This window comes from Anas platyrhynchos, chromosome 5 (genome assembly GCF_047663525.1).
Source record: "Anas platyrhynchos isolate ZD024472 breed Pekin duck chromosome 5, IASCAAS_PekinDuck_T2T, whole genome shotgun sequence".
NCBI classification, from domain to species: domain Eukaryota; kingdom Metazoa; phylum Chordata; class Aves; order Anseriformes; family Anatidae; genus Anas; species Anas platyrhynchos.
Window position 1 is genome coordinate 58,806,825 of NC_092591.1, and position 12,919 is coordinate 58,819,743.

The 12,919-nt window shown below is 46.4% G+C and overlaps 2 protein-coding genes across 12 annotated transcripts in view; one reads left to right on the plus strand and one right to left on the minus strand.

Annotated features, from left to right (window-relative positions):
* The window catches only part of CCDC73 (coiled-coil domain containing 73), a 92,104-nt gene extending 89,297 nt beyond the window's left edge, over positions 1–2,807 (minus strand). For 6 of the 7 annotated variants that reach the window (XR_011809829.1, XR_011809830.1, XR_011809831.1 and 3 more), the window contains exons 1-2: positions 587–1,409; positions 139–302 (exon numbers count right to left, since the gene is read on the minus strand). The gene's annotated coding sequence lies outside the window, so the exon portion shown is untranslated. Of the gene's footprint in view, positions 1–138; positions 303–586; positions 1,410–2,309 lie in introns of those variants that run through there. The other variant, XM_072039221.1, reaches the window with a different exon arrangement.
* QSER1 (glutamine and serine rich 1) overlaps positions 1,483–12,919 on the plus strand; it is a 46,038-nt gene continuing 34,601 nt past the window's right edge. For 3 of the 5 annotated variants that reach the window (XM_038180508.2, XM_072039216.1, XM_072039217.1), the window contains exon 1: positions 1,483–1,908. In XM_038180508.2, coding sequence (XP_038036436.2) covers positions 1,634–1,908 — 275 coding nt within the window. In that variant the 5' untranslated portion in view covers positions 1,483–1,633. Of the gene's footprint in view, positions 1,909–10,407; positions 10,517–12,919 lie in introns of those variants that run through there. The other 2 variants (XM_072039219.1, XM_072039218.1) reach the window with 2 other exon arrangements.

Genomic DNA, 12,919 nt, shown 5'->3' on the forward strand with positions numbered 1-12,919 from the left:
CATCAGGCCTCGTTCATATGTAAAACAGCGACCCTTGTATTTCCCGGGGAACGGCCCCCCCGCACCCCACCGCGCACGCACACTCTCCAGCTGCAAGCCATACAGGTGCTAACTTATGCAAACACAAGGGAAACTCACTCTGCTGGTTTCTGTCTTTGGCTGGCTTCTTTTCTTCTCTCTCTTCCCTCTGCCCTGGCCTCTCAGTGACTTTGCTCAGCCTCTCAGGTGCGGATGGCTCTTGCACTCCCCTTTCCTTCCTGCTCCAAGGAGAGATTTCTTCCCATTGTTGGCCTTGCTTGAAGCTGGGCAAGACAAGAACAGAGCCTCAGCTTTTCCTCTTAAAATCCCTTACCTTATCACTGTCTCATTTAACATTGATTGTTCCCCTTTTTCATTCCAGTGTTGATATATTCATTTATATTGTGCTTTCTTTTTTTTTTTTTTTTTTTGGGGGGGGGGGGAGGCCATCTAATTTGATTAGCCGTAGGCAAAAGTTTCTAACGTCAGCATTTCACTGCAAAATTCATTTCACCCTGCGGTTTGCCATCGCCTGGAGTACTACAAACTGAATCTTCAAAAGACTTACTTAATCATTAGCATACACCTTCCTCTTCAGAGCAAGGCCGACGCCTTCGGGTGCTCTCTTCTTTCCTCTCCGCTGCTCGGAGTCCTCATCCTCGCTCCTGGGGCCTTGCTGCTCCTCCTCCCTACCTCAGCCCCTGTGTGCTCAGCCTGAGGGAAAGGCGAGATGCCCCCAGCCCCACACGGATGCTGCCCTCGCTTCCCACCCACGTCTGTGGGGTGGGCACCCACTTTCCCTGCTTGATGCTCTCTTTTAGGAGCCACGCAGCCCAAAGCAGGGCTGTTTGCCCCTTGTGGGCCTGAGATGTTTCCATGGCCGTGTTTCCGTGTCATTCCGGCCTGCTCCTCTCCTCTCCTCAGCGCCCCGCCGCTCTGCTCCAGCCCAACTCAGCCTCCAGGCCTGCGGTGCTCGTCTTGAGAAGCCCTGAGGAACGCAAGAAGGGAGAGAACATCAAAGACCGTAGCTTGTTGAAAAAGTATATGAAAAAATAATAAAAAAGCGTTTTTATATTATTTAACCCCCCGTAAAACGTTATCGGGCGGTTATAAATCGTTGTAAAAGGATGACGACAAGCTGCGGGGCGGCACAGCCGGGCTGCCCGCGTCCCCCCCGCGCTGCCAGGGCTGATCCCGGCCCCCGGAGCCCCCTCGGGTCCCCCCTCGGGTCCCCCCTCGGCGCCCTCCATCTTGTCGGCAGCCCCGCTGCCCCCGTCCGGCGGCGCTGCCCGGCGCTGCCTGGGCTCGGCAGCGCTCGGCGGGGACAAGATGGCCCCGCCCCGGCCCCTCCAACAAAGCCCCAGCGCCGGGCTCAGCCCCAAAACCGGCGTTGCCTTCCTCCCCCTGGCGGCGGCGGCTCCAGCAGCGGCGGCGGCGGCCGCCCCCGAACCCCCCCCAGCCCCCGGCCGCCGCGGGCCGTGGCGGGGGAGGTGCATCCTGGGAAGGAGCAGCCCGACATGGCTCTCCGCCCGCCCGCCGCCCGCCGCTGAGCGGGAGGGGAGCGGAGCGGAGAGAAGCGGGGCGGGGGGGGCCGGGCCGCGGCGGCCGGGCCCGCATGAGGCGGGGGGGGGCCGCTCGCAGCCGCCCCGCTCGCTCCCCGCCGCCGCCGCCGCCCTGCGCGCAGGGCCCCAGCGGAGCCCCCCCCCCCGGTCCTCCTCCTCCTCCTCCTCCTCCTCCTCCTGCTGCTGCTATCGCGGCCCCGCGCCCTGCCCCGCTGATGGACAGGAACTACGCGCCGACCCCCGGCTTCGCCGAGCCGCTGGCCCCCGCCGCCGCGCAGCCCAGCGCCGCCTGGGCCTACGAGCGGGGCGCCGGCAGCCTCAAGCCCAGGTGAGGAGGGGGGAGGCTGCGGCAGGAAAGGCCCCGGGGGCCGGGACGGGGCCTGGCGGGCCCGCGGCGGGGCCTCAGCGGCCGCTTTGCGCCCCGGGTTCAAGAGTTCAGGCGGCAGCGGGAGGGGGGCAGCGCCCCGCGTGTGCCCGGCGAACAATGCGCGGCCCCCGGCCCGGGCACGGGGAGAGGCTCCCGCGGGGCTCCGCTGCCCCCTCCCCGCGGGGTGCCCGCGGTGGTCCCGGGCTGGGGGAGCCCCCCCCGGGTGGCTTCGTGGGCAGCCGGAGCCCGGCAGAGCTCGGCGCGGTGCTCGCTGAAGCGCACGGGTGGCTGCTGCGGGCTCCGCTGCTCAGCCCCGCTCTGAAAGCGGCTAAAAAGCTGCCAGCTGCCGGCTGGAGTCTTACCGAAGCACCCAAATCCCATTTTAAGGCGCCTTTTCCCAACTGTCAGGTTTTCAGGTCTTAGGAACTTCCATCAGTTTGCTGTGCGATGTTCTCCTTATTAAGGAAAACACACCATCTCCTGAAGTTTGCTACCAGCCATTCTTGTCCTTTCATATATATATATATATATTTTTTTTTTTTTACATCAGTTTTCTTCTGGGTGCCCTCCAATTCATTGCCATCCTCCTTGACAGTGCGTTTTAGGAACAATTAAGCCGGTGTTAAGAAAGAAGATAATGGGCCCTCTGTGGAGCCCGAGGCTCCAGGTTCCCTGTTTGACAGACAAGGAGGGGTCGCTTCCTTGGCCGGAGCCTTGCCCCATGAAGCCGCCTGCTTCTCTCCAGAGTTGCCTGCATGGCAAAATAAGGTCTCCTGCTGTTCTTTTTCGTCTTTCTTCCTAATCGTTGGACTACTTTTGGTCATGTTAATATGTTGGCTTCCTTGGAAGGCAGTGACATGTCCTTTTTGTATCACTCTTGCCAGTTTTCAGCATCTATGGAGGATCGTGTCAGCTGTTCCACGAAGAAGCTTTGTATTTTCCAGGTCAATTAAGAATCCGTGGTGCACAGCAAGAGTGGATCCCTCCAGGGTCTTAGAAGAACGACAAATGCTTTCTGATTATTTTCTACGTTCAAAAACAACCCAACCCTGCTTTCAGAAATCTAACGAGTATTTTTAGTAGATGCTGTATTAAAGCAATATTAATTTTGTATTTGGGAAGTTCCTTTATGGAAATTGCATGGGCAGCAGTCCCAAGACAGGTACCTTGCAGAAGCTGCCTTTACAAGTCAGCCTGTTAACCAAAGAAAATCACACTGGTGAAACAGATTTTTTTACCGAATCTGTTCTTTGTATAACAGCGTTTTTGCTGTGAGTTAGGAAGCAGTGTCAAGATGATCTCGCTTTCATTTCCTAAAAGTTTCGTCTGGAGGCTGTGTAGATGCTGTTAAATGATACGTTTTAAAGGTGTTGACTGAAATGTTCTAACTTTTCTTTTGTAACTGTAGCTATGGCAGGAAAAAAATAATCTATGAATTATACGTAGTATGTGCTTGAAGTGCTCTTGTACTGGGTTCTTATTTGGGCTTCACTTCATTTCAGTAAGAATTAAAATACTCTGTCTTCGGTAAGATTGCACCGAACACAGCTCAAATTGTTCAGAGTTAAATACAGTCTGAGTGTGCTGAGGTGCTTCTAGTTCCCTTGCTGCTGATCCCGTTCGTCTCAGTGTGGATGGAGGTGGTTGCTGGGGAATTGGGACACAGGATTTGGGCCTGTCACTGCCGAGGCTTGGACCAGCCTGGCAGCAAGTTGTGAGGATGCAGATGTGCTGCGGCCGAGTGTCCTGATCGCGCTTTCAGCTCATGTTGTAGATGGCTTTCCAATTTTCAAAATGGTGTTCTTGATTGTGGCTGACAGGTAGTCATCTCAGCAGCTGAAGCTGCATTAGCCTGATGTTAAATTAAAAAAAACATGTGTCATGTTCATCTGGTGCGTGGCGGCAAAGCAGTCAGCCTTCAGGTGATGCAGATAACAGTATTTCATTCTGGCTCTTCTGATACTTGTGGTGGTGTGGGCGATGTTGTGGCAGGCTATGCTCCCTTTGTGTGCAGAGCCGTGTTCAGCCTTAGCTCATCCAAATGATTTCTCCTCCCTGCAAGCGTTGCTCCTGTTGTCCTGCACTTAACTTCAACCATCTGGTTTTTATCCTGCTCCTTATTTCTTCCAGGCACTGTTTTGTCTGTGCAATGGCACTGTTCCTATCAACTGAAAGGAAACGTGTGGCGGAGTATTGTGAGGACACTCTTACCAGGCCTGCTGTGACATAACTTTTCCCATCGTAAATAGGAGAAGTTAGCGAAACGGGGATGGGCGATGATGGAAATCACTGGAACCGTCCTGTATCGAGTAGTGAATACTTGTCACGCTTATTTGTTACTTACTGGAGAACGACGTGGTCTTCAGAAAACATAGTGAGCGTGTAATAGTTTGAGAGACCGTCGTAATTACTTGGAACGAGAAATGCAGAAAGGCAATAACGATGATGAGGTTTCTGGTTGAGTACGCGTTCGACTTGGCGAGGCTCCTTGGTGGTCATACAGAGAAGGATTTTTGCTAGTGGAGGGAGCTTGTCTTGTTTGGTTGTTACCTCAGCTCTGGGGCCCAAGTCTCGTGTTGTGTGTGACGGAATGACAGGCACAGTTACCTTAGATTGTATGGCAGCTGCCGTGGTTTCTGATGTTTCTTCTAGCTTGGCAGTCCTCATCCATCTCTGTCCTACCCAAACATATGTTTCTTATAGCATCTAATTTGAGATGGTTCTTAACCAAATGTCTGTAAATGTGGCCTTGGCCTGTATTTATAGCGGCTAATCTAAGATAACAAATAAGTTACAGTGGTAGTTCATAGGGAAAGTTATGTAACTGTGAGACTGAAACTTTTTTTAAAAAATCATAATATTTAAGTATTATAACTTACATTTTTGCATAGCTGGCCAGCTAACGCTATTTGTAACAGTGGTATGGTAATTGCGATTTAGGTAGGGCTCAATTTTAAATTATAATAGACTTCTGCATAGCTATAGAAACCATAAAAAATGCAGATAATATAGAAAAGTGTAAAACTTGAATCAAATGAAATTTTCTGAGAGGTAAAAGCCATGTTTGTTGTTCAACACGTTCCCTACAGAAAGTTCCCTGTGGCGTAGCGTTTCAGATGTTGAACACTAAAGCTCATAAACAATACACTTAAAACATTTGCTATTAAAAGAAAAAGGCACAGAAGGATTAAATAAACTTTCTAAACATAAAAAGCTACGTCACTTTTAAATACTACCAAGCTGTCTGTCACGGTTCAATGTTTAAAGCACTTCTAAGCGTAAAATAAAACACAAGCAGTCCATGGTGTGGCACAGGTATTTTACAGGGACTCGCTAACCTTTGTCTTTTTTTTTTTTTTTTAACTTTTCTTGCTTTAACTCGTACCCAGTACACCCTGACATGACAGCTGGGATGGGGTTGAAGACTGAATGAGCAGGGAGGCCGAATACGCCCTTGCTGTCTGCCCCTCAGCTCCCCGCAGGCGCAGAAGTACAGTCACCCCTTAAAATCTTTGCTGAAGTTTCAGAACGAACCAGACAGGCATGTCTGAAATTATGTGCCGAAGACTGTAACAACAACCTCATGGAAAGCATTTGAAGTATTCGTGTGGCGAGGAATGGTGACAGGGCAGTGCGTGGAAGGAGCGAGCTAACGCCTCATGTGAGGGCATGGCGCGTGAGGCGCGGGAGCTCCCTGTCCTCTTCCTCCTCCCCCCTTGAGTTGATGGCCACCCCAAGTCCAAGGGTGTGGGGCTTCCTTGTGAGCTGGGGAGCTGTGGGGACTGCCTATGCCCACAGACAGGCGGGCATCCAGCGGCTGTGCTGGCAGAGGAGCGGGGAGCTGAGCCGGGAGCAGTGCGGCCTCGTAGGCCTCTGCCCCGCTGAGGTGCTGGGCTCAGTCTCTGCGTCACTGTCTGTGGTGTGCCTGCCCAGACCCCGCTGCTTGGGAAGTCAGCGTGTTGGTGAGCCCTGGGCCTGTCTTGAGATCACCAGCAGTGATATTTCGGATGAGAGCCCTTTCCCATGCAGCCGAGAGCTTCGCAGCTGTTTACTCAATACGCTGTTGTTCTGAAAGAAAGAGGTTTTGTGTTCCTTCACCTTTGCAAAAAGTCTTTTGGTCCCGTACCTGTATCTTATCTTCCATCCTGTTACTTTAAGTGCAGGAGTTTACTTTATATCACCAGAGAGCAACCTTTTCCCATTGTTGCTTCTGTTCTTTTGCCCACCTTTTTTTTTTTTTTTTTTTTTTTTTTTTTTTTTTTTTTTTTTTTGGAGATGCTGTTGATTCTGGCGTGGTGGTGCCATAGGAAGGAGGTTGTTTTTAGAAAAATCTTTGTTCCTGTTAGGAAAAAATCACCTATGACTGGGTTATATTCATTATAAACAATACTAGAGCTCATATGTATTTGGTGTATTTTCCTTGGATTTTTTGATTTTCTGTATCTTGTCAAAGCGTTCACAACTCTGCATATCACAAAGTCTTTTTGGATTACCTATTCCATCTGCTTAAAAATAAAATAAATACAGTTACAAGGCAGCACATCAACACTCGCGCTTCAAACAAACCTTCCCGAGTAGCCTTAAGTGTGACAAAAATAACTTTGAGCAGCGTGCAGCGTTTGGCCTTTCCAGCAGAGCACATCTTGCTGTGCAAGTACAGAGGATGGAGAATTCGTAGCGTGCTTAAACAGAAAAAGAAATAATGTGCTCAGAGAAGGCTCGGCTCTAAGCTAGTAAGTACTAGATTTACGTATCTAGATGTCGCAGGTTTTGGTTTTACTTCTGCTAGTCTTTCTGCCACCTCTTCTTTCATTACTTTCTTGTTTTCTTCCTCTGAATGGGCTGTTACGGGTGAGGGGATGCTCTCAGTGTCCTCAAAAGCTCTCTGGCCACAGGTTAAAGTGAACAGGGGCAAGGAGCTTTTATTCATGAATACCTGCGTACTTGTGTTTTCTTATTCCGAAACAGTTCAGGAAGAACCTCTATATGTTTAGACAAGCTTTTATTTGCCCGCATCGCTTTTCTTGTTTTTCATCTTCGCTCTACATGCCTACCTTTGATGCTTGCTTAGGACTTGTGTAGGGTAACCAATTACACCGAGCAGGGAGAAGGCACCCTTAGGCACCCTTATCTGAGGATATTTACATAGGAGGATACTAAGGAATATTTATTCTGTAATAACTCTCTATGAATTACACAGGGCTGTCGTATGTCTAGATTTCACTGGAGATAGCCCTCTTTCACCTAGCAGCGTTGTGTGAGAAGGGTTTGAGGGCTTTGGCCCTTCGTCTAGCATTTCCAGATGTCTGGCAATTTGTTTGAAAGCTTTTCAGCATTCAGCCCTTGCCAGACAAACGACCAGTGCGCATGTGCAGTGTGCGTGCAATCGGGCTGATGTTTTGTGGAGATACTGAATGTACCAGCGTGTGCTGCACGTTGCATGTTGCACTTCTTTCTGACCAGGAAATCCCTTTCAGAAATATGGCAACTTAGTGTTTCACACCACATCCTGTTTACTTTCTCTCTTCTTCGTGTCAAAAATTCCAGTGCTAGGCAGTGAATAATCCTCCAATTCCTATGTGCCTCCTATTTCATTATTCTCTACAGTGTCTGCCAAGGATAGCGTTTCTGCTAGGTTTTTCTTGATTGTGAACATTTGCTATAGAAAGGGCGATCCCAGAGAACTAACCTGCTAAGCATCTGAGCAGCAAGCATTTATTAACTATTTTCAGTTGTTGCTAGAACTGGTGACCTGGGGGTTACTGATGCTCAGAGCTGCTGGGATTTCCTTCTGATCTTTTCCCCTCCAGAAAACTCCCTTTTCTTATTCTCTTCTAAAGAGAATACAGTTTTTCTCACCAATTAAAGGATTTTTCTAATTTGTATGTGTGTGTGTGCCATCTTGATCTTTATTAATACTTGTTTTGTTTTAGACATCTGCCTGAAAGTTAGGAAGTCTAAAATAAAGTGAATACTTGGGGCATGTTTGGGGAATTTGTTTTATACAGCTATGTTTTTCCCTCCTCAAAGTAAATGCCATGCAGCTCTAACTATTTTTCTACAGTTTGGAATAGGGTGGGTCTTCCTAGTTGCAGCATTCCCATGCAGCTGGGTTTGTATGGTATTTTCAGCTGAACTGAAACTCTGCTGACAATGTGTTAGCCGGAGTCCTCTTCAGAAGGTTAAAAATGTGCATTTCAATCCGTTTTAGGACGAAGAGACCACTGATGGAGAGGTGCAAGAGCTAAGTTCAAGGACCATGCTAACCATTCTCGTAAAAGTAGGGAGCAGCACCCTCTGATGTTGCCTCTAAAGGACTCTTGTAGCCGTGTTTTATGATGTTAAACTTCTCCGAGTACGCCTCCTAAACTGGGATACAAGGGGTGTTAGTCATAGAGATGCCTCTTTATTGAATCTAAAGGAGGTCATATGAGCTGCTTAACCCTTGTAAGTGTGTTGTGGGCAGGGGAAAACCAATGTAGCAAACGTCTAGGCCTGCTGGAAGACTTGGAGGCTATTTAGTTGCCTTGAACCATGGGCCGCGCAGATGAACAAGGATATTGCGGCTTGCGTTCCTAGATGTAGGCAGTGAGTCGATGCCTCGATGCTGTGCAAGTTCTTCCGTGGCTCTGATCTGCCAAGCCTGATCTTCACGAAGGTTTAGAGCTCTGGGAAATTCTTGTTTAGTGAAACTTTGAGAAATTGACTCTTATTTCAGTACCAGCTGTTTGAAACTCTGTTTCTGGTTGTGAGGGGTGGCCTCTTCCGTAAATCTGAGTGGATTAGTGCTTGTACCTCAGTTTTGCTAGTCTAAAGTAGAAGATATTTCGTGGTTTACGTGACTGTCAGGTGCCTGGAGGTGTGGTGATGAAGAGGTGTTGCCTAAGGTGGCTCTGTCGGTTGATGGGACATGTATTTGCATCTCTTTTGTGATTAACATCTCAACTTCAGTTTATCTTTTCCGTATAATTGGGAAATTAAAGGCTTATTTGGAAATGGGTATCAGACGTTCTTACAGTACCTCAAAGGTAATGCTCAAGTTCACCACAAATTACGGCACTGTAATAGTGGTGGGAGGAGAAGGGTTGTGAAGCATCTCAGTACCTGAAATAAATGCTTAATAAGGCACTGACATGGCTAAAGCCACATCCTCGGATAAAGCTATACTGAGTTTTTATTCTGAAATATAATTTCATTATTAAAATCAATGAAATATTTTCGTGTGTGTCTCAGCCAGCTGTGTTCATGCTGTGGTGATCTTGAGAATAGCTTCAAGTATGCCAGCGTAAGCTGCTGACAGCAGAATAGTATCGTGTGTTGGAGGAAGTGCCAGATCTCCAGGACTGTCTGTTGCAAAAATCTTCAAAACTGTGAGTAAAGCTCTGCGGGAGAGAAGTAGCACTAATTAACACGATCACAGCTATTATCTCCACGCTGGGGAAAGAGAAAGTATTCATGGGGAAAAGGTAAGAGAAAAGGCTAAACAAATGTAGTGCCAAGGTAATTAAAAGGCGAGAAGAGATAGTTGCACCTCTTTACATGCTATAAGCTGCATGGAGCAGGGTTCGTACTCCTGTTTCTGCAGGGATCAGTGAACTAGAAGGCACTGGGGAGATGTGTGACCCTCAGAGCATTCCCACTCCCCCGGGTGGCAGCAGCCTTGGGGTGCTGTGTTGTGGGGCACACGGGAGCGCCTGAATGCTCCAGGTTCTGCCCTAGCTCCTGGCTCCCTGCTGGCCCGCTGCTAGCTTTGGAGCAGTGGAGAGCCTCAGGAATTGGAAGTAGTGTTTGTATCTAAAATTTTAATTCTGAACTTGAAATATCTTCACCCCTCGGACTATTTTTGCCTTTCGTAGGATGTCTGGTTTTTGTAAACCCTGGTATTTCTTTTGGGAAGTTGCTTTGGTTAGGTTACAGAGCAAAGAGAAGTGGTGGTGGTATTTGCCGATACTGATTTAATTAAAAAAAAAAAAATAAAAGGGGGGGGGGAGAGAGGAGAAAAAGGTCACTTACTAAACGTACCACATTTGAGATGTAGATCATGCCAACAGAAACACAGTTTAGATTGCCGTATGTTCTTTTTTAAGGTATACAGTGTGTCAAATCCTTTCATATACCTGAAGTTAAAGTTTAGAAATAGCTTGTTTCCATAGGAATAAGAATATTAATTTTTCACATTCATAGTTTAAAGACATAGTTTAACTGATTTTATGAAAACAGAATTATAATTGTCTTTGTTATTAAGAGCTCCGTGGGTTACTTAGTCAGGCAAGCCAGCACTTGCACTCGAGTACTGAAGTACCAGTAAGAATATTTTGGCTTTCCTGAAGCACTTTTGGGTTTTTTATTTTTAAAAGGCTCAAGCATAGAGAGTTCAGGCACATTAGCATGGGAATAAAATGGAGCCAGATCTGTTTTACCATGAAATCTTTTTCCTCTCATAATATGACATGTATTCAGGTGAAGGATCACATGAACAGCACCAACTTCTGGTCATTCAGGCATGTAATTTTCTGCCTTGAAATGTTATTCTTGGAAGCCTGTATCTCGACCCCTGGGAGGCGAGGAGGTAAGGCGTGTTTCCTTCCCCAAGTTCCTCAAGGAACTTGGTCATATCATAGTCTAGAATGATGTTAAAGGTTGTGAGTGTGACATAACATGCAGTTGAGGTGATGGATAAAATACTGCTACTCCCTATTTTACTGAAATACCATACTATTGGAGCGTAAATCTGTTTTCTATCTTTCTGAAAGTCACTTGTCTTGAAGAATAACATGGAGCATTAATAGTACCTTTAAATGTTGACAATTATTCATTTTTTGATGTGATAGTTCAAAAACAAACCAGGCAAATGCTGAAGATCTATGCTGTTACGTGCAGTAACATCCCAAAGGAACGTCCTACCTACCTTTTAAGATGTGTTAACTTCATGGGTACTTTTTTTCTGATTTCTCAATGGTGGACTTAATTTTTCAAGTATCGTTTTTTCTTTTGCCTCGTGGATACCATAACTGTTCTAGACTGCATAGTATTCTTTCTCTTCGTGCAGATGTTGGTTGAACCTTCAAATATTAAGGACCATCTCTTCTTTGTGTCATCTAATGAGAGGGTCAAGTGAGTAGGTTGCTCTCTTCTTCTTGAAGCTGCCAAGATTTGGAAGCTTTGAATCAACTTTGTTCTTGCAGTATTGGTGTGTTTTCTGTTGTTGAGTTTGTTTTTTCTTCACAGTATGTCTGAGGTTGGGATATGGAGGTGAAAAATTGCATGTTGTATATATTCCTAAATAATTTTGCACTGAAATAAGTAAGAAAACACATCTGTGCTGAACAGGAGTTGGTTTTCCTTACATTGGAATTAGTTCCTGAAACACTTTCTGTTCTCTGTACAGGCTTGCTTTAAAAGTTTCAGTAGGGTGTTGGCCTTCATCAGGGCTGATGAAATGTTCTGAACAGTACTAAACTCTGCCGTAACTGCTGTCTTCCTAGGCACATCCCAGTTTATGGCTTTGCTTTCTTGGAGTCATCGCTTTTTAATAAAAGCTCAACCCCATTTTTTGGTTAGGTGTACCTACCTAGAAGTAGATAGCAGTGCCTTGCAGACGGTAGCAAACGCTGGTGACCTCGGCTGCTGTTGGAGCGCAGGGTAGCTAGAGGCCGTGCCTTCTTTCATTGACCCTCCGTTTAATCTGTAATACATTCAAGTAATGTTCCCAAGCAATACTGCTTCCTTCTGCCTCTGTGGGATGCTGTGAATAAAGGCAAATTAACAAAGATACTTAAACATAGTGTTAAACATTGCATACAGCACTACAAAACAAGTCTAATATAAATCTAAACAGTTCTAAACGTGACCCTGATAATGGGTTTGTTGATAATGCAAGCTGAAATTTTGATTTTAAACATGTAAAATACAGATACCGGACAAAAAGAGATGTAAACTGCAAGCTGCCTATCAATTATGTAATTCTTGTGCTTTTAATATGTTTAATATTTAGAAATGAGTTGTTCAGTTCTGTGGTATGTGAAACTTCTGAACAGCTTTGCTCTGCACTGGAGCTTGCTGTCGGGTAGCTAGAGAGCCACCTGAAGGGAGAGGCCTTCAGATAGATAGCTAAATTCACAAGGTTTTTGTTTGTTTTAATATAGCTTAATTGAAATTTATTTCAAATAATTGGAGTATTATTTCCCCTATTTCACATACATCTCAAGTCAGAAAAAATGCAAAGTATGAGTTATAAGGTGTTTCCTTGTCAACATGAAGGTATCAGTGCATTTTTTCTCTCTGCTTTGGTGCTTTAATTACAGGCAGATTGTATGCCTGGTGCTTCTCCTGTTCCCAGGTAGTAGGCTGCCCCGAAATGAAATCAGATCGTTTCCCTCCCTGACCTCAGGTCTGGCCGTTTGCATGGTGTGTGCGGGGTTGTTGCTTTTTGTCTTGGTTGGATCGGTTTGGGTTTCAGCCCTGCAAGCCAGAGAGTGGTGCTGTGTTTTGGAAACTGCTCGTCTTCTGGCTGACCGGTTTCACTTTGTGCAGCCTTTGCAGCTGAAGCACTTTGAAAATGCCCTGTGATTTAAAGGCTTGGATCTGGGGAGCAATTTTCCTTTGTACCAGACAGAAGTTACAACTGCCTAAGAACAAAGTATTGCACGCAGAAATAATTTTGCTTCTAAAAGGTCCTGGATATTTTGCTTCTAAAAGGTCCTGGTCTGTTTGCCATAGAAGCATCATGTGTTACCCTAGACCTGAAATAATCGCGCAGTCACTAACCTTAAATGAATAAATAATGCCAACCTCTAATGAACACTGATTTGGAAAATAAAGAAGGTAGATGAAATAACCTTCTTCTGCATAATGATGCTTTTTCTGTCGAATATTGAGTAAATTAAGATACTAGTTTCCAGTGGCTTTATTTCTGCATTTTATTCCGTGTGAGTGCTTAGGGTAGAGCAAGGCTATTTGAAGAAACCAAGAG